At 54.3% G+C, this 18,624-nt stretch overlaps 2 protein-coding genes across 20 annotated transcripts in view; both read left to right on the forward strand.

Moving 5' to 3' along the window:
- PLA2G6 (phospholipase A2 group VI) overlaps positions 1-9,601 on the forward strand; it is a 96,414-nt gene extending 86,813 nt beyond the window's left edge. For 13 of the 16 annotated variants that reach the window (XM_045363638.3, XM_074003776.1, XM_045363637.3 and 10 more), the window contains 5 exons: positions 4,900-5,036; positions 5,430-5,584; positions 7,437-7,604; positions 8,519-8,592; positions 8,791-9,601. In XM_045363638.3, the coding sequence (XP_045219573.2) occupies positions 4,900-5,036; positions 5,430-5,584; positions 7,437-7,604; positions 8,519-8,592; positions 8,791-8,935 (679 nt within the window). In that variant the 3' untranslated portion in view covers positions 8,936-9,601. Of the gene's footprint in view, positions 1-4,630; positions 4,798-4,899; positions 5,037-5,429; positions 5,585-7,436; positions 7,605-8,518; positions 8,593-8,790 lie in introns of all 16 variants that reach the window. The other 3 variants (XR_012418738.1, XR_012418740.1, XR_012418739.1) reach the window with 2 other exon arrangements.
- Positions 9,602-10,333: 732 nt separating this feature from the next.
- Positions 10,334-18,624, forward strand: part of BAIAP2L2 (BAR/IMD domain containing adaptor protein 2 like 2) — a 30,134-nt gene continuing 21,843 nt past the window's right edge. For 3 of the 4 annotated variants that reach the window (XR_012418743.1, XM_074003788.1, XM_005567318.5), the window contains exons 1-4: positions 10,334-10,544; positions 11,675-11,750; positions 12,518-12,604; positions 12,946-13,007. Coding sequence is in view for 2 of the 4 variants with exons in the window: in XM_005567318.5 (XP_005567375.2) it covers positions 10,494-10,544; positions 11,675-11,750; positions 12,518-12,604; positions 12,946-13,007 (276 nt within the window). In the remaining 2 variants the exon portion in view is untranslated. Of the gene's footprint in view, positions 10,545-11,182; positions 11,518-11,674; positions 11,751-12,517; positions 12,605-12,945; positions 13,008-18,624 lie in introns of those variants that run through there. The other variant, XM_015457217.4, reaches the window with a different exon arrangement.

Here is an 18,624-nt window from a genome sequence, read left to right on the forward strand (position 1 = left end):
ACCCCACGCTTGAGGGGAGCAGAGGGAACCCCCTTCCCAGGGAGGCAGAGGGCTGGAGTGTGGTTCTCACTTGGGCATGCAGACACCTGCTGCTTGCAGGAGGGGTGTGGCCTGGTGGGCCTGGCCCTGCCCTGCCTGGCCAAGGGTCTGGGACTTGCCTGGAAAGAGCCTGGGCCTCCCTTCTCTGAGACCACCTGGGCAGAGGCTGGGTTTTTGCTGACCAGGCAAAAAGAACCCACTGGCCTTTCAAATGACACGGCTAAATCTTTTCTCACATTTCAGACAGCACTTGCTCCCAGGATCAGACTACTAGGTTATAATCAGAGGGCTTTAGTCCTGCCTTTAATTTAAGGTCTATAAGACTTGAACTAATTTAAGTCAGACTAAAGGAGAAAGTCACATTTCTAGGAAGCATTTGTTTGGGAGGCCCCAATCCTAGGACTAAGCAATGCATCCCATTTGGGGCCGGATGAAAGGTGTGTTCCAGGAGGAGCATTTTGAGCATTTCTGAGTGATTTTTTTCATATTTTGAAAGTGAGTCTCTCCCAGTCTTAGGGGCCCGGCATGCTGTCTGTGGTCTTCCCCAGGGTCCAAGGCCAGGGACCTTAAATCTTTTTCCCACTCTGTGGCTTGTCTTTTTGCTCTGTGGTGTTTCTAGGTTTATTTTTATTTTTTTTATTTTTTTGGTGGGCCCATGTTCTTAATGGGGTAGATAATATTTATAAATATTTTTCTTCTTGTAGTTTGTGATTTTTTCCTTTCTCTCTTTTTTTTGAAAAAGGGTCTTGCTTTGGGGCCCAGGCTGGAGTATATTGCCATGAACACGGCTTACTGCGGCCTCAACCTCCTGGGCTCAAGCAGTCCTCCCATCTCAGCCTCCTGAGTAGCTGGGACTACTGGCATGTGCCAACACGTGTATTTTTTGTAGAGATGGGGTTTCACCATGTTGCCCAGGCTAGTCTTGAACTCCTGAGCTCAGGTGATCCTCCCGCCTTGGCCTCCCGTTACAGGCGTCAGCCACCGTGCCCAGCCTAGTTTGTGCTTGTTATGTCTCATTCACGAACCCCTTTGCTGCCCCCAGGCAGCATGCGATTCTCCTGTGTCAAGTTGGAAAGCTCTCTAGATCTGCCTTTTACATTGAGATCTTTTATCAACCCGGAATTGATTTTTGTATGAGGGTGAAGTCCAAGATCCAATTGAATGTTTTCCACATGGTTGGATGATTGGCCAATTTTCCCAGCCCCATCTGTGAAGTCCGTCCTTCCCTCTGCTTCCTCAGCAGTGGGTCAAGCGTCCCTCTGTGCCTGGATCTGCTCCAGGCTGTGTTCTGTTCCACTGGTTGGAAAGCTGTCCCTGTGCCCGGACCACAGAGCATAAATGACTCCAGCTGTGTGGTGAGTCCTGGTGTCTGGACGGCAGATCCTCCACCTTGGCCTTCTTCAAGAACATCGTGGCTATTCTTTTTTTTTTTTTTTTTTTTTTGAGACGGAGTCTCGCTCTGTCACCCAGGCTGGAGTGCAGTGGCCGGATCTCAGCTCACTGCAAGCTCCGCCTCCCGGGTTTACGCCATTCTCCTGCCTCAGCCTCCCGAGTAGCTGGGACTACAGGCGCCCACTACCTCGCCCGGCTAGTTTTTTGTATTTTTTAGTAGAGACGGGGTTTCACCGTATTAGCCAGGATGGTCTCGATCTCCTGACCTCATGATCCGCCTGTCTCAGCCTCCCAAAGTGCTGGGATTACAGGCTTGAGCCACCGTGCCCGGCCCATCGTGGCTATTCTTGGGGGCGGTAGAGAGAAGCGGTTACAAGCATTGACCCTGAAGTTTCTACCTCTTCTCAAAAGTAGGAATATGCCAGGCATGGTGGCTCAAGCCTGTAATCCCAGCTCTTTGGGAGGCTGAGGCAGAAGGATCACTTGAGGCCAGGAGTTCGAGACCAGCCTGGGCAACATAGTGAGACTCTCATCTCTACAACAAAATTAAAACTAACAGGTAGCTGGGCATGGTGGCGTTATGGCTGTAGTCCCAGCTACTTGAGAGGCTGAGGTGGGAGGATCACTTGAGCCCTGGAGGCTGAGGCTACAGTGGTCTGTGATCCCATCACTGCTCTCCAGCCTGGGCAATAGAGTGAGACCCTGCCTTAAAAAACACACACACACACACACACACACACACAAATTATAAAAAGAAAAATATTTATAAATTCTACTCCATTAAAAACATGGTTCCACCCAAATAAATACAACAAAAACATCATAAAGGGAGTAAAAAGACAAGCCACAGAGTAGGAGAAAAGGGCCGGATGCAGTGGCTCACGCCTGTAATCCCAGCACTTTGGGAGGCCGAGGCAGGTGGATCACGAGGTCAAGAGTTCAAGACCAGCCTGACCAAGATGGTGAAAACCTGTCTCTACTAAAAATACAAAAATTAGCCAGGTGCAGTGGCAGGCGCCTGTAATCCCAGCTACTCGGGAGGCTGAGGAAGGAGAATTGCTTGAACCTGGTGGGTGGAGGTTGCAGTGAGCTGAGATCGTGCCACTGACTCCAGCCTGGGCAACAGAGTGATACTCCATCTCAAAAAAAAAAAAAAAAAAAAGAGTAGGATAAAAGATTTCAAATCCATACGTCCATCAAAGGACTCATTTTCAAAATATGAAAAGATCATTCAGAAATGCTCAAAATAGTAACCACCATTTTGCTTTCTCTTCCTATGAGTTTGACTACTCCAGGTACTGTTAAGTAAAATTTGTGGGGGATAATTGGTTTGGACCAGGATTCTGTACCAGGCCCAACAGACCAAACCAATATGGAGTCACTCATGCCAAGTGAACCTAGTTAGCTTAGGCATATACCCATGTAATAAATAGCTGAGTTCTGGTTAGCTACAACAGCTGAGCTTTAATCAATCATAGATGGCCACCTGATTCAAACAAGGCAAACCAATTAAGCTCCACACGTCACTTTGGTTTTCAGCCCATCAACGCTGCCTGACCACGTTTCAGGCCAGAGTTCTTTGAACCTATTCTGGTTTTGTGGGCTGTCTCTCAGTTCATCAATAAAAGCCAATTAACATCTTTAAATTTGTTGCAATTTTATCTTTGACAGTACCTTATGTAAGTGGAATCATACAGTATTTGTCTTTTTGTGACTGGCTTGCTTGCTTTCTTCCTTCCTTCCTTCCTTCCTTCCTTCCTTCCTTCCTTCCTTCCTTCCTTCCTTCCTTCCTTCCTTCCTTCCCTCCCTCCCTCCCTCCCTCCCTCCCTCCCTCCCTCCCTCCCTCCTTCCTTCCTTCCTTCCTTCCTTCCTTCCTTCCTTCCTTCCTTCCTTTCCTTTCTTTCCTTTCTTTCCTTTCTTTCTTTCTTTTTTTAGACAGGGTCTTGCTCTTATCACCCAGGCTGAATGCAGTGGCACAATCTCGGCTCACTGCAATTTCCGCTTCCTGGGTTCAAGTGATTCTCCTGTCTCAGCCTCCCAAGTAGCTGGGATTACAGGTGCCCGCCACCACACCCAGCTAATTTTTTGTATTTCAGTACAGACAGAGTTTCACCATGTTGACCAGGCCGGTCTTGAACTCCTAACCTCGTGATCCACCCACCTCGGCCTCCCAAACTGCTGGGATTACAGGCGTGAGCCACCGCACCCAGCCATGACTGGCTTATTTCACTTGGCATCCATGTTGTAGCGTGTGTCAGAATTTCCTTCCTTTTTAAGGCTGAAAAACTCCATTGTCTGTATCCACCACGTTTTGCTTCTCCATTCATCCACTGATGGATATTTTGGTTGCCACCTTTTGGCTATTGTAAATAACACTGCTGTGAACGTCAGGTGTGCAAGTACCTGTTTGAGGCCTACTCTCTATTACTAGTGCCTTCTCCAGAGAGAATTCTGATGGGTTCAGTTTGATCATATTTTAAGATTTTTGTGTCCATGCTGCTGGGGAGCTTGACCCGTTTTTTCCTATTTGGGGTTTTGAGGAAATATTTCCTCTTTTTATTTTTTTTGGAAGAGTGAGTGTAATAGTGACTTTATTTTGAATTTATGGTAGAACTTCATAGTAAATTCTTCTAGGCTTGGAGTTTGCTTGATGGGAAGATTTTTGATGATGGAATTAATTTCTTTAGTGGTTGTAAGACCACTTGGGATTTCTAAATACCTTTTTGAGTTAGTTTTGGTTAAGTGAGGTTTTTCTAGGAATGTGTCCATTTCATCTAAATCTTCAAGCTTACTGGCATAGAGTGGTTCAAAAAAAAATTTTTTTTTTTGAGACGGAGTTTCACTCTTGTCACCCAGGCTGGAGTGCAATGGTGTGATCTTGGCTCACTGCAGCCTCCTCCTCCTGGGTTCAAGCAATTCTTCTGCTTCAGCCTCCCAAGTAGCTGGGATTACAGGCATGCGCCACAACGCCTAATTTTTGTATTATTAGTAAAGACGGGGTTTCACCATGTTGGCTAGGCTGGTCTCGAACTCCTGACCTCACGTGATCCACCTGCTTCGGCCTCCCAAAGTGCTGGGATTACAGGCATGAGCCACTGCAGCCAGCCGATTCTCCTTTTTCTAATGTCTGCAGTGTCTGTTGATGCAGCCCCCTTTTCTTTTCTGATTCTGATAACAGATAACAGACATGTTTTATCAGTCTTGCCACAGGTTTTTCCATTGGATTAGCCTCTCAAAAAAACCACCTTTTGCCGAATTGCCCTCCCAAGGTTGGACCAATCTGACACTCCTCCAGCACTGCCGGAGAGAGCCTGTTTTTGGAAGATGGTGGGGGGAGAAGCCCACCTATCCCAAACAGAGATTGGAGTAGTCACTCTGCTGCCCAAGGCCCTGGGGTGTGAATGGCGGGGAAGGGGAAAGGCGAATGGGCGGGTGGCTCAGCAGTCCTCCTGCCTCATTTCTCTCCAGGGTGATGCTGACAGGGACACTGTCTGACCGGCAACCAGCTGAACTCCACCTCTTCCGGAACTACGATGCTCCAGAAACTGTCCGGGAGCCTCGTTTCAACCAGAACGTTAACCTCAGGCCTCCAGCTCAGCCCTCAGGTTTAAACCATGTTTGATGCATCCATGGGAAGCGACTGGCCCGAGAGGCTGCAGGGTGGTGGGTGGGAGTCGTGCACTTGCCATCAGGCACCCTCACTGTGCCACCAGCCCACCCACTGTAGTGGTCTTTATTGGCTGAGGACAGGGATTGCAGGGGAGCTGTCAGGCCCCCGGCAGGTTAGAAAAGTCCCTGGAAAGTTCTCAGCTGTACCTGCCTTCCACCAGGACGAACTGGCCAGACAGTGTAGCCTTGTGGGTCCTGCTTCTGTAGAGTTCCCAGCCTCCCCTCTTCCCCCACCCCCAGCCCCCCACATGCACACCCTGAGATCTGGAGCGCATGGGTTTTATACCAGTTCCTTGTGCCACTGGGCCACCCTCCTTCCCCGCCCCTAGACCAGCTGGTGTGGCGGGCAGCCCGAAGCAGCGGGGCAGCTCCTACTTACTTCCGACCCAATGGGCGCTTCCTGGACGGCGGGCTGCTGGCCAACAACCCCACACTGGATGCCATGACCGAGATCCATGAGTACAATCAGGACCTGATCCGCAAGGTGAGTGCCGCAGGCCAAATGCCTGGACCCGCCGCTCCCTGGAGCCAATCCTGTTTCAGCAAACCGTGCTAGGGACTGACCCCCAGGACAGCAGGTGACTTTTACACATGCACTTATTCATATGTGCACGCAGGGCAACTTGATCTCACTGGAACCTGTTCCGCGGGTGGGGTCTGCCTGAAGCACTGTGCTAAGGGGGGGTCTGAGGACCACTGTGCTCTAAGTGTGCATGAATGGGGAGGGCAGCATGCGCACCATGAACGTACCCCTCGAGCCAGCCTGGGGACAGGACACGTGTTTGCCCTTGAGCTCACCTCTGTGGATAGACAGTCCACCAGGAATGCCTTCCCCCACCGGTTGCTGGTGCTGTGGTGGAGGACCGTGATGCCTCTGCTACAACGCCTGGGGGCTCGGAAAGGGCTCCATGGAACAGGGGACCCATCCTGAGGCCTTTGGGGACAGAGCAGTGCAGAATCAGTGATCTGGAGGAAGAGCAGCAGCCCTCCCCCTGCGGAGGTACAGCAGAGGCTGGCAGGACCCAGCATGCTAGGGGAGGCCCTGTGGTGCGGCGGGCAGTGGGTGACCAGGGTGGGCGAGCACGGTGGCTGAGCTCGGGCCCTGGAGCCAGTGCGCATCTGGGGGTCCTGATTCTGCCCGCGCTCACTGCAGCTACTGAATGGGGCCATCATAGCGCCTGCCTGGGGAGGCTGCGAGGCCTTGGCATGCTGTTGGCTGTGAAATGTTCACAGCAGCGCCGGGAGCCTCAGCTCCATCCTTGATGCTGTGGTTTCCCGAAGCCCCAGGGCATCCTGGGCGGCGCAGCAGAGGCTCTGGGCGGACAGAGAAGGGAGCGCCCTCTAGGGGCCAGACCAGGCAGGGCGGGCTTCCTGCAGGCGGCAGAGACTGTCAGACCCTAGCCAGTCTAACTCTCCTATTGCGTGCGGATGGGGAGCCTGGGACCCCAAGTGGGAGGCATCACCCAAGATCATCCTGCAAATTGGCAGCAGAGCTTGTTCGGAAACAAACAAGAGAAGCAGCGGCCGGGCACGATGGCTCACGTCTGTAATCCCAGCACTTTGGGAGGCCGAGGCAAGCGGATCACGAGGTCAGGAGATCTAGACCATCCTGGCTAACACGGTGAAACCCCGTCTCTACTAAAAATACAAAAAAATTAGCCGGGCGTAGTGGCAGGTGCCTGTAGTCCCAGCTACTCAGGAGGTTGAGGCAGGAGAATGGTGTGAACCCAGGAGGTGGAACTTGCAGTGAGCCAAGATCGCACCACTGCAGCCCAGCCTGGGCAACACAGCGAGACTCTGTCTCAAAAAAAAAAAAAGAGAGAGAGAGAGAGAGGCAACACCCAGGGCTCGGGTTCAAGCCTTAGCCCCTACTTCCCTACCATGTGGCCCTGGCAGCTGCTTCCGGGCCTGAGCTTTGCTGAGAGCCCTCATTTGCAAACTGGGTGATTGGTGCCCTCTCCACAGACTGGCTGGAGATTAAATGAAGTAATGATGCAAACACCTGGCAAATCACTGACACCAAGAAACACCCTCTACCTTTCCTCCCCTGGCCGCGACTTGAGTTGGGCCAGGATCAGATGGGGTGAGCGGGATCCTTCTCGCAGCTGGTGTATGTGTGGTCCTGTTGGTACAAAGGTGCTATCCTGAGTAGATGGCATGTGATGCCCACACCAGCCCTTCCGGGGGTGGCTGGAAATCATGCCAGGCGTGCTCTTGCCACCAGAGACCTCTTGCCCTGTTCTCATGTGCCGCAGAGCCCAGTCTTGGGCCTCCCCTTGACGCTCCCCTTACCTGTAGAAGGTCCTTTCTGACTGCCCCTGTCCTGTTCCCAACAGGGTCAGGCCAACAAGGTGAAGAAACTCTCCATCGTTGTCTCCCTGGGGACAGGGAGGTCCCCACAGGTGCCTGTGACCTGTGTGGATGTCTTCCGTCCCAGCAACCCCTGGGAACTGGCCAAGACTGTTTTTGGGGCCAAGGAACTGGGCAAGATGGTGGTGGACTGTGTGAGTGTGGGCCCCTCCCCCAGGCCACTTCCCTCAGGGTCTGCAGCCCAGGTGGATGGCTTCCCCTCATCTTGTGGGGCCTTTGGTGTCGGGGGAGACAGCAGGGCTGTGTCCATCGCCTTTAGCCAGCTGGAGGGAGAGAGAGTCCCCAATTCGGAGTCTCAGGGCAGGGTAGGGACCCTCAGTGACTACCAGCAGGGGGGTTTTCAAACCCTTTTTAGCTGTAGATCCCTTTCTGCAAACATAGCCCAGTGTAGAAGCCCAGAATGGACAAAAGCTCCAGAGTGGGCTGGGCACTCACCCCTATAATCCCAGCACGTTGGGAGGCTAAGGTGGGTGAATCACTTGAGCCCAGCAGTTTGAGACCAGGCTGAGCAATATAATGAGACTTCGTCTCTACAAAAAAATTAAAAACTTAGCCGGACATGGTGGTGTGTGCCTGTGGTCCCAGCTACTCAGGAGGCTGAGGTGGGAGGATTGCTTAAGCCCAAGAGGCAGAGGCTGCAGTGAGCTGTGATCATGCCACTGCACTCCAGCCTGGGCAACAGAAGGAGACCTTGTCTCAAAAAAATAAAAATAAAAAAAAAAGAAAGAAACTTCAGGGAGAGGGGACATGGAGGCCTGTCCACTCAGCCACTGCCCTTTTCCCAGCTCACCCGCTACACTTTTCCCAACTCACCATCCCTGAAAGGGCACTGCTGAGACCTCTGCCCCTCTGATTGCACAGCTGGGACAGTCCCTGCAGTCCCAGGAAGGGGTTTTGCCCGAGCCACTCTGCTGCTGTGTGGCTCAGCCCGACTCGAAAGAGCCTGGGGCTCCCGAGGCCAGGGCTCTGAGAGTGCAGGGCAGGGCCAGGCGGAGTGCGGGCCAGGTGGGGTGTGGGCCCGGCGCTCAGCAAGGCTGCTTCTCACCAGTGCACGGATCCAGACGGGCGGGCTGTGGACCGGGCGCGGGCCTGGTGCGAGATGGTCGGCATCCAGTACTTCAGGTGAGGGCTCAGCCGCCCCAGCCCTTGGCCCCGTGCCCTGGCCTGGTCGGTCTCACCGACCTTCCCTTCCCAGCCCTGGTGTGGACTTTCCCTTTCCCCAAGGGTCTGCTCTGTTCCCCAAGCCCACCCTGGTGCCAGCTGGCATCCCCTGCCCAGCCTGAGCATCCTAGGGTGACCCCTTCCTCCTGGCCCGAACAGATTGAACCCCCAGCTGGGGACGGACATCATGCTGGATGAGGTCAGTGACACAGTGCTGGTCAATGCCCTCTGGGAGACCGAGGTCTACATCTATGAGCACCATGAGGAGTTCCAGAAGCTCATCCAGCTGCTGCTCTCACCCTGAGGGCCCCCGGCCTCTTGCCGGCCCCAACGGACCTCATCCATTCAGCCCCTGCAGGCCAGGCCCAGCCACTGTCCTCCCAGGCAGATCCGGGCCCAGGCAGCTCTGCATCCATACACAAGGCCTGGGAGAATGCCAAGCTGCCTGCCCGAGGCTGGTCCTGAAGGCCTCTCTCCCACTAACCCCGCCTTCCAGCACTTTCTGTCATTCCAGGCTGGGAAAGTCTAGAGCCCGCTTTGCCCTTTCCCTGACTGTAAAGGACAACTGACTCCCCCATCAGCTCAAACATTAAGGGTACCCAGGTGCAACTGTGCCCCTGCCCCCAGCCACAGCCTCCCTGAGGGCCTGTGGGGCTGCCTCTGCCCTAGCCCCTAGCAAGGGCATTCCCAGGCTTCCTAGTGGGTGCAGCCCACTCCCTCTGCCGTCTGCTCCGTCACCTGAGGGCTGGGACTAGAGAAATGGGGTGTCCTGCACCCCATCAGCCAGGAAAGCCCAGGCCGCAGGAGCAGGATGCCCGTTCGACTTTACCCCTCACACCGGCCCAGCTGCTCACACTGCCCCACCCCGAGAACTCTCAGCTCTCGAAGGTCATTCCTGGGGGTTTCTTCTTCCCAATGGAAGTGGCTTAAGAGCCAAAACTGTGAAATAAACCATTTGGATTCGAGTTCACCTGTGTTGTGTGTGCAGTGGTGTGAGTTCCCCCTGCTCCCCTGAACCCCAACTCCTCTCAGCCTTGACCCTCGGCCTTGACCAGCCTTTTCCGGCCCTTAGGGTGTTCAGAGGCAGCTGCCAGGCCCACAAAGCCCAGGCAGGCCCAAGGGGGGACACAATCCTCAGCCTCATCTTGGAGGACCCAGGGAGAGCCCCATTTGTCACCCAGAGAGGCCGGGGACTCTGCATGGACAGGCAGCGCATGTGCAGGGCCAAGGTCTGCCCAGGACTGGGCAACTCCAGCGTCTGTGCTGCTGCAGCTCCAGCAGGTGGAGGAGCTGGGCGGGCCAGAGTGGCTTTAGAAGCCACAGAGGGCGTGGCCCCACGGTGAGCCGCAGGCCGGAGGACAGTGAGAAGTACAGCAGCGTTGCCCTCCAGCGGCTGCGTCCGCTGGGTCTGGCAGAGAGGGTCCTGGGGGAGGGCATTGGGCAATGCCAACCCAGTAAGGTGGGCAATGCCTGGTATAGGCAGGTGGGAGGGTGGGGCCCCCCAGGGTCAGGGGTCCTTGAGGAGGGGGTGGCCCAGGAGGGGGCTCATCCACATGGGCACTTGTATCAGCCCACGGCTCCGAGGGGTGAATAATTGAAGGGCAGGTCACACGAGCCCGCCCGTCACAGGATGCCTTCCCCACCGGGTCCGGTTACGCCCCAGATCACATTCTGACATCCCGAGCTGGTGAATAATTAAGCTGCCACTCCTCTGAGGCAGGCCTCCATCTCCAGGTCCCTCTCTGCAGCTTCCTCGCTGCCGGCCGAGCCGTGGGCACCTGAGGAACTACCCACCACTGCTCCCAGCTGTGCCATCACCACCAGCTCCCTGCCTGCTGCTCAGACCCGGCGACAGCCCCTCCATGGCCCCCGAGATGGACCAGTTCTACAGGTCCACCATGGCCATCTACAAGGTGAGCGCGTGCGTGGCCAAGCCAGGGCCTGAGCCCCTCCTCCCAGGGCGCAGAAGTCATGCCCGCTCTGGAGGACGGAGGGCCAGCCGGGGCTGCAGGTGTCCTGGAAAGGGAAGCCTGGAGCCAGGCTGGGCCGGGATGGGTACGGGGGTAAGGATGCCTGAGAGCACTCAGCCACACAGCAGGAACCCCCAACTCCCAGATGCTGGACAAGGCAGGAGAGGGTCCAGGGCCCAGGGTGGGGAGAGTTGAGAGTTTGGATGAGAATGGCCTGGCTGCCCGGCCTGGGAATGAAGACCCTCTCTGTCTCTGTCTCATTTCTGAGCCCCTCACTCAGACTTCCTACTTCACCCCCAGGGGGTTGCTGCAGCCGCCACAGACATTTAGCACCTCCTGTGTGCAGGATCCTTTCACCTGGAAGCCTCAGGCCACCCACCTGTGAAGTCAAAAATGACCACCCTGTTTGATAGATGAGAAAACTGAGACCAAATGGGTTAAACAGCTCATTCAAGGTCATGGAGGGAGGGAGAGGCACTGCTGGGACTTGAACCGAGACCCAAGTCCAAGTCCAGGCCTAAGTCCAGGCCCGTCTCCACCATCCAGGGAGCTCTCTGCCCTGCCCCAGCCTGGGGTGGCCCACACTAATCCAGCCACAGCCCTGCCTACGGCGGGGCTGTTCTTGGAGGAGGGCAAGAGCTGCCCTTGCCCCTGGGGCGACTGTTGGCAGCCCCATGTGTCTAGCCCAGCAAGGCCTGGACACAGGGCAGGGCTGAGCGGTGCCCAGTGGGGACCACAGCGGGTGGGCCAGCTTCAGCCCAGCGGGAGGAGAACCTTCCAGGTGCACCATCTCGGGAGGTACCTCGGTCCTGCCAGAGCAGGTGTGAGCAGGAGCTGGTTGTGAGGGGACCATAGCTTGGAACAGGACCCCAAAAGATGGACTCTGAGGTCCCGCAGCCAAGAGCCAGGATTCTGGGTGAGCCTAGGTTTGTAGGTGGGCTCCCCAAAGTCCGGGAGCTTCTCACTGGGCTGGGGGTGCCCTGTCCCTGACGCCCGGTGACTTGACTCTGTCCATTGTTCCTTCTCGCTCCCCCATCTCCACACATTTTTCCTCCCCTGGCCCTGGGGTCCAGAGCATCATGGAGCAGTTTAACCCCGCCCTGGAGAACCTGGTGTACCTGGGCAACAACTACCTGCGTGCCTTCCACGGTGAGTGCCTGTCCGGGCCACCCAGCACCAGCCCTGGGCCTCTGCTGTCCCCACCCCCAGGCCCCTCCCAGCTTCTCTGCACCCCACACCTGTTCATCCTCAGCCCTACACCCTCCTACCCACCACCCTCACCCTCACACCTCTGCGGCCAGAAAGGCCTTATGCACCCCCACTCTCCTGTGCCCACGCATCCCAGTCCACACCCAGCACCCCTCATTGCCCCCTCCTTCAGGTGCCTCCAGACACTCCCATGATATAGTAGCAGGCCCTGCAGGCCCACACAACCCCAGTGCAACCCCTGATACATTTCTAGGCATCACCTCGATGCCACCTGCTGAACCCACCCCTATACCAGTCCCACCTCTGCACCCAGACTCACACGGCAGCTGGCTTCCTCACTCTGACCGGCCACCATCCACACGCCCTACACTCACTCGGTCCCCACGCAAACCCTTGTACCGGTCTGCTTTGGCTGCTCATACCTGCCAATAGCACCCCTCTACCCACCAGCGCTGATCAACCCTGAACCTCAGGGCCACCCATTCCCCTGCTTCTTAGATGCTGTCCACGCCACCTCCCTGCCCCCAGCTCTCACCTTATGCCCCACACCTGAGCTTCACAGCTCAACTGGCCACACCCTCCTCGGGGGCACACACAGATGCCCACACCCCACCCAGGACAGACACAGTCCCTTCCGGATGAAAAGAGCCTCCAGAAGGGTGGGGCAGAGGCAGGGCTGGACCGGACCTGTCCCTCCTGGTCCATAGCTCTGTCTGAGGCAGCCGAGGTCTACTTCAGTGCCATCCAGAAGATTGGGGAGCGTGCCCTGCAGAGCCCCACATCGCAGATTCTGGGTGAGGCTCCCCCTCCATGGCAGACCCCATTCTTGGGCCCTCCTTTTGCACCCTTGCCCTTCCAGGATGCCCCACGTCCCTGACACAGGCCTTGCAGCCCAAGGCCCAGAGCCAGACTCTCGTTCTGGGGCCCAGGCTCCCCCCCACCACTCCCTGCCGGGCTGCTTCCAGGCTGGGACACGCACGGCCTGGCTCCTAGAGAGCCGTATGGGAAGTTCCCGGACTTTGGTCCTGAAATCCAGCCTCGGGCAGGCCCTCTGTTGGCTTTCAGCGGAAGAGGGTGGTAGGCGGGTGGGGCAGGCTTCCCCACACCAAAGCCACAGCTCCATCCATCCCTCCAGGGGAGATCTTGGTGCAGATGTCTGACACCCAGCGGCACCTGAACTCTGACCTGGAGGTGGTGGTGAGTATCAGACTCCAGGGCCTGAAGGGGTCACTCGAGGAAAGCGGGGTGCGTGCCAAGGAGAGGGCCCAGCCTACCAGATGCCCTTCCCAGGGGGGATGACCGTGGCTGCCCTTCCCAGCACCTGGCTCTGTGGGGCACGGTTCCTTGCAATAGTCGTTCAAGCTTTTAGCAGCCCTAGGAGGCTGGTGGCATTTCTGCCTGGATTTTATAGAGAAAGAAACTGAGTCTCAAAGAGCTAGTCATTGCCTGAGATGCCAGAGTGAGTGGAGGCCCAAGGAGGAGAAAGGCCCTTTCGCTGCGGCCCTCCTCACTGCAGCCGCCCAGGGAGCAGCCACGCGGACCTGACCATGTCACTCCCAGGAGCAGAATCATTCCACGGCCCCACTGCCCACAGAACTGAACGCAGGCTTCTCAGCAAGGGCTCCCACGCTCTGCTGACCCAGCAGCTTCTCCCGACACCCCAACACAGCCCAGCTCCCCGGAAGAGCCGGCCCTCTGCTGGTGTCCCCGCTGTGGGGCTGCTGCCCTGCTGTCCTCTTAGCCTACAGCCACCGGTCCCTTCCTCTGCTGCCCAGTTGAGAAGCAGCTGTCCCCTCCTTCCCAAAGCCGCCTCTGACTCCTGAGGCAGTTTCAGTCACCCCTCCCCCTGGACTCCCAACAGTCTGTTCGTAGCTCGTGGTGGCTTCAAAGCCCAGCTTCACCAGTGACTAGTTTTGTGACCTTGGATTCTGTGCCTCCGCTTACCTATCTGAGAAATGGAGAGAATCATAGTAACTGCCTCCCAGGATTCTTGAGAGGATGAAGTGAATTAATAAGCATAAACTGTTTGCCCTGGCCCCCGCAAGGCCCCTGGGTACCTTAGCTATGAGAACTAGAAGTTAACTCGCCTGCCCCATCCCTCCCGAGACTGCGAGCTCCGCAAACGCTTCCTTCCGCTTCCTTCCTCTCTGTAGCTCCAGGGCCTGGTGCCAAGCAGGGCTTCAATGACACAGGGGAAAGAAAAGAGCCGAGGGAGTGGGCTTGGCTAGATGGAGAGAAGAGAGGGCTTTCCAAGGGAACACAGCAGCAGGCTGCACACAGCCATGAGTGGGCAGTGGGCAGACGTGAGCCAGGGCTTGAGCGCCGGGGCTGAGTGGGAGAGGTGGGGTGGGGCCTAGTGGTGAGGCGCCTTGGAAGGTTCGGAAGGAAATTTCAGCTAATTGTTCTCCCTCCAATGTGTGAAGGGAACCCCTGGAAGTCAGGGTGCTCTTTGGAGGATACCATAAAATACTGGTCAGCTGGGCATGACGAACAGTCTTTTTTTTTTTTTTTTTTTTTTGAGATGGAGTCTCACTCTGTTGCCCAGGCTGGAGTGCAGTGTCGTGCTCTCAGCTCACTGCAACCTCCACCTCCCAGGTTCAAGCGATTCTCCTGCCTCAGCCTCCCAAGCAGCTGGGATTACAGGCACCTGCCATCATGCCTGGCTAATTTTTTCATTTTTTTTGTAGAGATGGGGTTTCACCATGTCAGCCAGGCTGGTCTTGAACTCCTGACCTCAAGTGATCTGCCCGCCTCGGCCTCCCAAAGTGCTGGGATTATAGGCATGAGCCACCACGCCTGGTTGGGGAGCAATTTTTCTATTAGAAAATGCACATCCCACGCACACACAAGACCGTGCCCCAAGGCCCCTGGGCTCCGTGCACTCCGTGAGCACTTTAGGATGTCGCATTAAGCCCCTGCCACCCCCTTGGACGTGGGCACAGAAGTTATGGAGCCTGTGGGTTCCTGTCCTTGTGTTCAATGGCTGACCTTGTCACTTGTGGCACACCTGGGCTGGGCAGGGATGAGTATCACCCAGGCCCACTCAGTAAGGAGAGCTGCCTTCTCCAGGCAGTGGCACCTCGGTCGTGACAACTGGGCAGGTCCAGTGGCCAGAATCACACCAGACAGAACAGTGCCAGAGGCCACCCCCACCTGCAGCTCATTTACTTGATCCCTACTTACGACCCTGTGCCAGGCACTGTGGGAGGCAGCGGGGATACAGCAGACAAAAACCCCTGCCATCCCAAGGAGGGAGCCAGAAATACCCACAGTGAGTAAGTGAATCGATACGTAACACGTACCATGCAAAATATGCTAGGAGAAAAGTAGAGCAGGGACGGGATGTCTTTGGTGGGGGTGCAGCTTTTAACAGATGCTCAAGGAAAACATCACCAGAAAGGTGACATTGAAAAAGGCCTAAAGGGCCCGGCGCAGTGGCTCACGCTTATAATCCCAGTACTTTGGGAGGCCGAGACGGACGGATCACCTGAGGTCAGGGGTTCGAGACCAACCTGGACAACATGGTGAAACCTTGTCTCTACTAAAAATACAAAAAAATTAGCCGGGCATGTGGTGGCGGGTGCCTGTAGTCCCAGCTACTCGGGAGGCTGAAGCAGGAGAATCGCTTGAACCTGGGAGGCGGTGCTTGCAGTGAGCCGAGATCGCGCCACAGCACTCCAGCCTGGGTGACAGTGAGACTCTGTCTCAAAAAAAAAAAAAAAAAAAGAAAAAGAAAAAGGGCTGAAGGAGGTAAGGGCATTAGCCAGGGAGACCTCTGGGGGAAGGGCATTCTGGACAGAAGGGACAGCGCATGGAAAGGCCGAAGGCTGCAGTAGAGGGCGAGTGTGAGATAACCAGCTGGCAGGACTGTGGTCCTTCCCTGACCCTGCAGCCCCGGCAGGACTGTGGTCCTTCCTCTCAGTGAAAGGGACACCATGGGAGGGTCTTGAGCCAAGGAGGGACAGGATCTGACTTAAAAATTTTTTTTTAATGTTTTTTATTGTAAACTAAAACACAGACACAGAAAATCTTGCTGAACAGATTAGAGCCGAATGAATCATTATTAGGCAAACAGACCTGAAACTACCATGCAGAACTTTGCCAGCCTCCCCAGAAGCCCCTTCAGGTGCCCCCGTCAAAACCACAGCCTCTCCCTCCCTCTAAAAGTGGCCACTGGTCTGAGGTCACATTTCCTTGTGTTCCTTTGTAGTTTATCACTCTACCTTACAGCCTGAGACACTAAAATTTGGTTTTACTCTTAAAAAAATTTTTTTTTGACCGAGTGTGGTGACTCATGCCTGTAATCCCAGCACTTTGAGAGGCCAAGGTGGGTGGATCACGAGGTCAGAAGATCGAGACCATCCTGGCTAACACAGTGAAACCCCGTCTCTATTAAAAATACAAAAAATTAGCCGGGCGTGGTGGCGGGCGCCTGTAGTCCCAGCTACTCGGGAGGCTGAGGCAGGAGAATGGCGTGAACCTGGGAGGCAGAGCTTGCAGTGAGCCAAGATGGCGCCACTGCACTCCAGTCAGGGCAAAAGAGCAAGACTCTATCTCAAAAAAAAAAAAAAAAAAAAAGAGTCTCTTTGAACCTATGGGTTCCCCTTCCATCTGTTTCTTTTCCTTACACTTTGTCTGTTGGAGACCCTGGGACCGTCTGCCCTGACTTTCCTATAGTCTGGAAGTTGCTGATGGTGCTCTCCTGGTATGTTCAGCTGCTTTCTCTGTCCTCTGGATCCGGAGGCTTGATCAGACTCCAGTGCCATGCCCTTGGCAAGACCAGAGGGGCTGCTGAGTTCTTCCACCAGGAGGCATCGCTGTGTCCAGATCTGCCTGGCATCACAGGATACGCACCACTGTTCTTCTGACGCCCTTTCAGAACATTCTTAGCTAGGATGCTTCCAGAAAGAGACGCTTCCCCTTATCCATTGTTATTACCCACTGGCACGTTTCATATGGGGAGGGCAGGAGAAAGGTTTCATTCATTCCCTTTATTCATCAGGTTCCAAGATAATGAATCTGTGCCCTGTCATCCTCTGAAGGTGAAGTCACCAATTAATTTTATGTTTTAACTAGCACCATTATGTAGTACTTTTATTTGTTATAATCAATATCATAGATTTAAACTCATCTGACCTATTTCAATGGTTGGCAATTATTATCTTTATTGAGGTTGAAAATGTCCTATTTTTGGCCAGTGGAAGCTGCTGCTGCTTTTTTTTTTTTTTTTTTTTTGACATGGAATCTCGCCCTGTCGCCGAGGCTGGAGTACAGTGGCGCGATCTCGGCTCACTGCAACCTCCACCTCCCAGGTTCAAGCAATTCTCCAGCCTCAGCCTTCCCGTGTAGCTGGGACTACAGGTATGCACCACTGCATCTGGCTAATTTTCATATTTCTAGTAAAGATGGGGTTTCACCATGTTGGCCAGGCTGATCTTGAACTCCTAACCTCAGATGATTTGCCCAGCTCAGCCTCCCAAAGTTCTGGGATTACAGGCATGAGCCACCGCACCTGGCCAGTGGAAGCCTCTTTAATCTGCCTCCTGAGTCCTTGCTGTCTGCCTGACAAGAGGTTCTAGGCTTATCTGCTACTTGTGCTGTGTGAGACGTGGAATCAGCTATTTCTTCATGAAGCCCTGTTTTTACTTTTTGTTTTTAGTGGCAAGTGGTATTTCAAAACCATAATCTGAATACTAGGGGTGCTCATTGCCTCCGGGTTGATCTTTGTTTCTAGGCTTTTTTGGTGGCTGTGCAATGCATAGATTGATACATATTTATATGCAATGTGTGTGTACACACATATAACACATATTCTGTCACTTTATTTCTGTTGCTGCTGCACAAATTAATTTTATTTATTTATTTATTTATTTATTTATTTATTTATTTATTTCCAGAGACAGGGTCTCACTCTGTCACCCAGGCTGAAGTGCAGTGGCACAATCATATAGCTCATTGCAGCCTCCAACTCCTGGGCTCAAATGATCTTCCTGCCTCAGCCTCCCAAGTAGCTGGGACTATAGGCAAATGCCACCGTGCCTGGCTAATTTTTTAACTCTTTTTATAGAGATGAGGTCTCACTATGTTGCCCAGGCTGGTCTTGAACTCCTGGCCTCAAGAAATCTTTCCATCCGGGCCTTCCAAAGTGCTAGGATCACTTTTAGACCATTGATTCGTTTTTTTTTTTTTTTTTTTTTTCTGTTTCGTGGGGCTTTCTGGTGTGTTTTGGTTGTCAGTAGGAATGTTACTCTCTTCCATATTCTCTTTTTTCTAATAATAACTTTCTATTGGATTTCACCTCAGAGATTTTCTGTGGAAAAGTAGGTTTTTTTCTGAAATTGTAGAAGGAACACAGTCAAGACAGCTTTTCTCACTTCGCAAGATCTCTTTCTGTTGTTCTTATGTAGTTTTCCAAAAATATGGCAGCTCCCTTTCTGTGGTTTCCTGGTTCTGTTCATGCTCTTACTTCTGTTAGACTTTCTCTTTCCTTTTGTGTCTGTTGTCCTTGTTCCTGATTTTGATCCCCCTCACCACATATTCTCCTCCACGTGGGCCCTGTCTGGATGGGAGCCTGACTGGTCAGTTTCAAGACTTCCTAGAGGCTTGACTACTCCAGTCCCTTCAGACCAGGGACCTCTTGCCTTCACCCTCTGGACTCACAAACTCCTTGGAGTTTCAGCTACTGTTCTCAGACTGGCCTACTGAGCTTCCCATGACCATCTGCTGACCATGTTGGGGTGCGCCTGTGCTCAGGTCCCTCGACACCCAGCTACCTCCCACTGCTCCATCCACGTGGATGCTGGTCACATTGGCT

Source organism: Macaca fascicularis, chromosome 10, assembly GCF_037993035.2.
Source record: "Macaca fascicularis isolate 582-1 chromosome 10, T2T-MFA8v1.1".
NCBI lineage: Eukaryota > Metazoa > Chordata > Mammalia > Primates > Cercopithecidae > Macaca > Macaca fascicularis.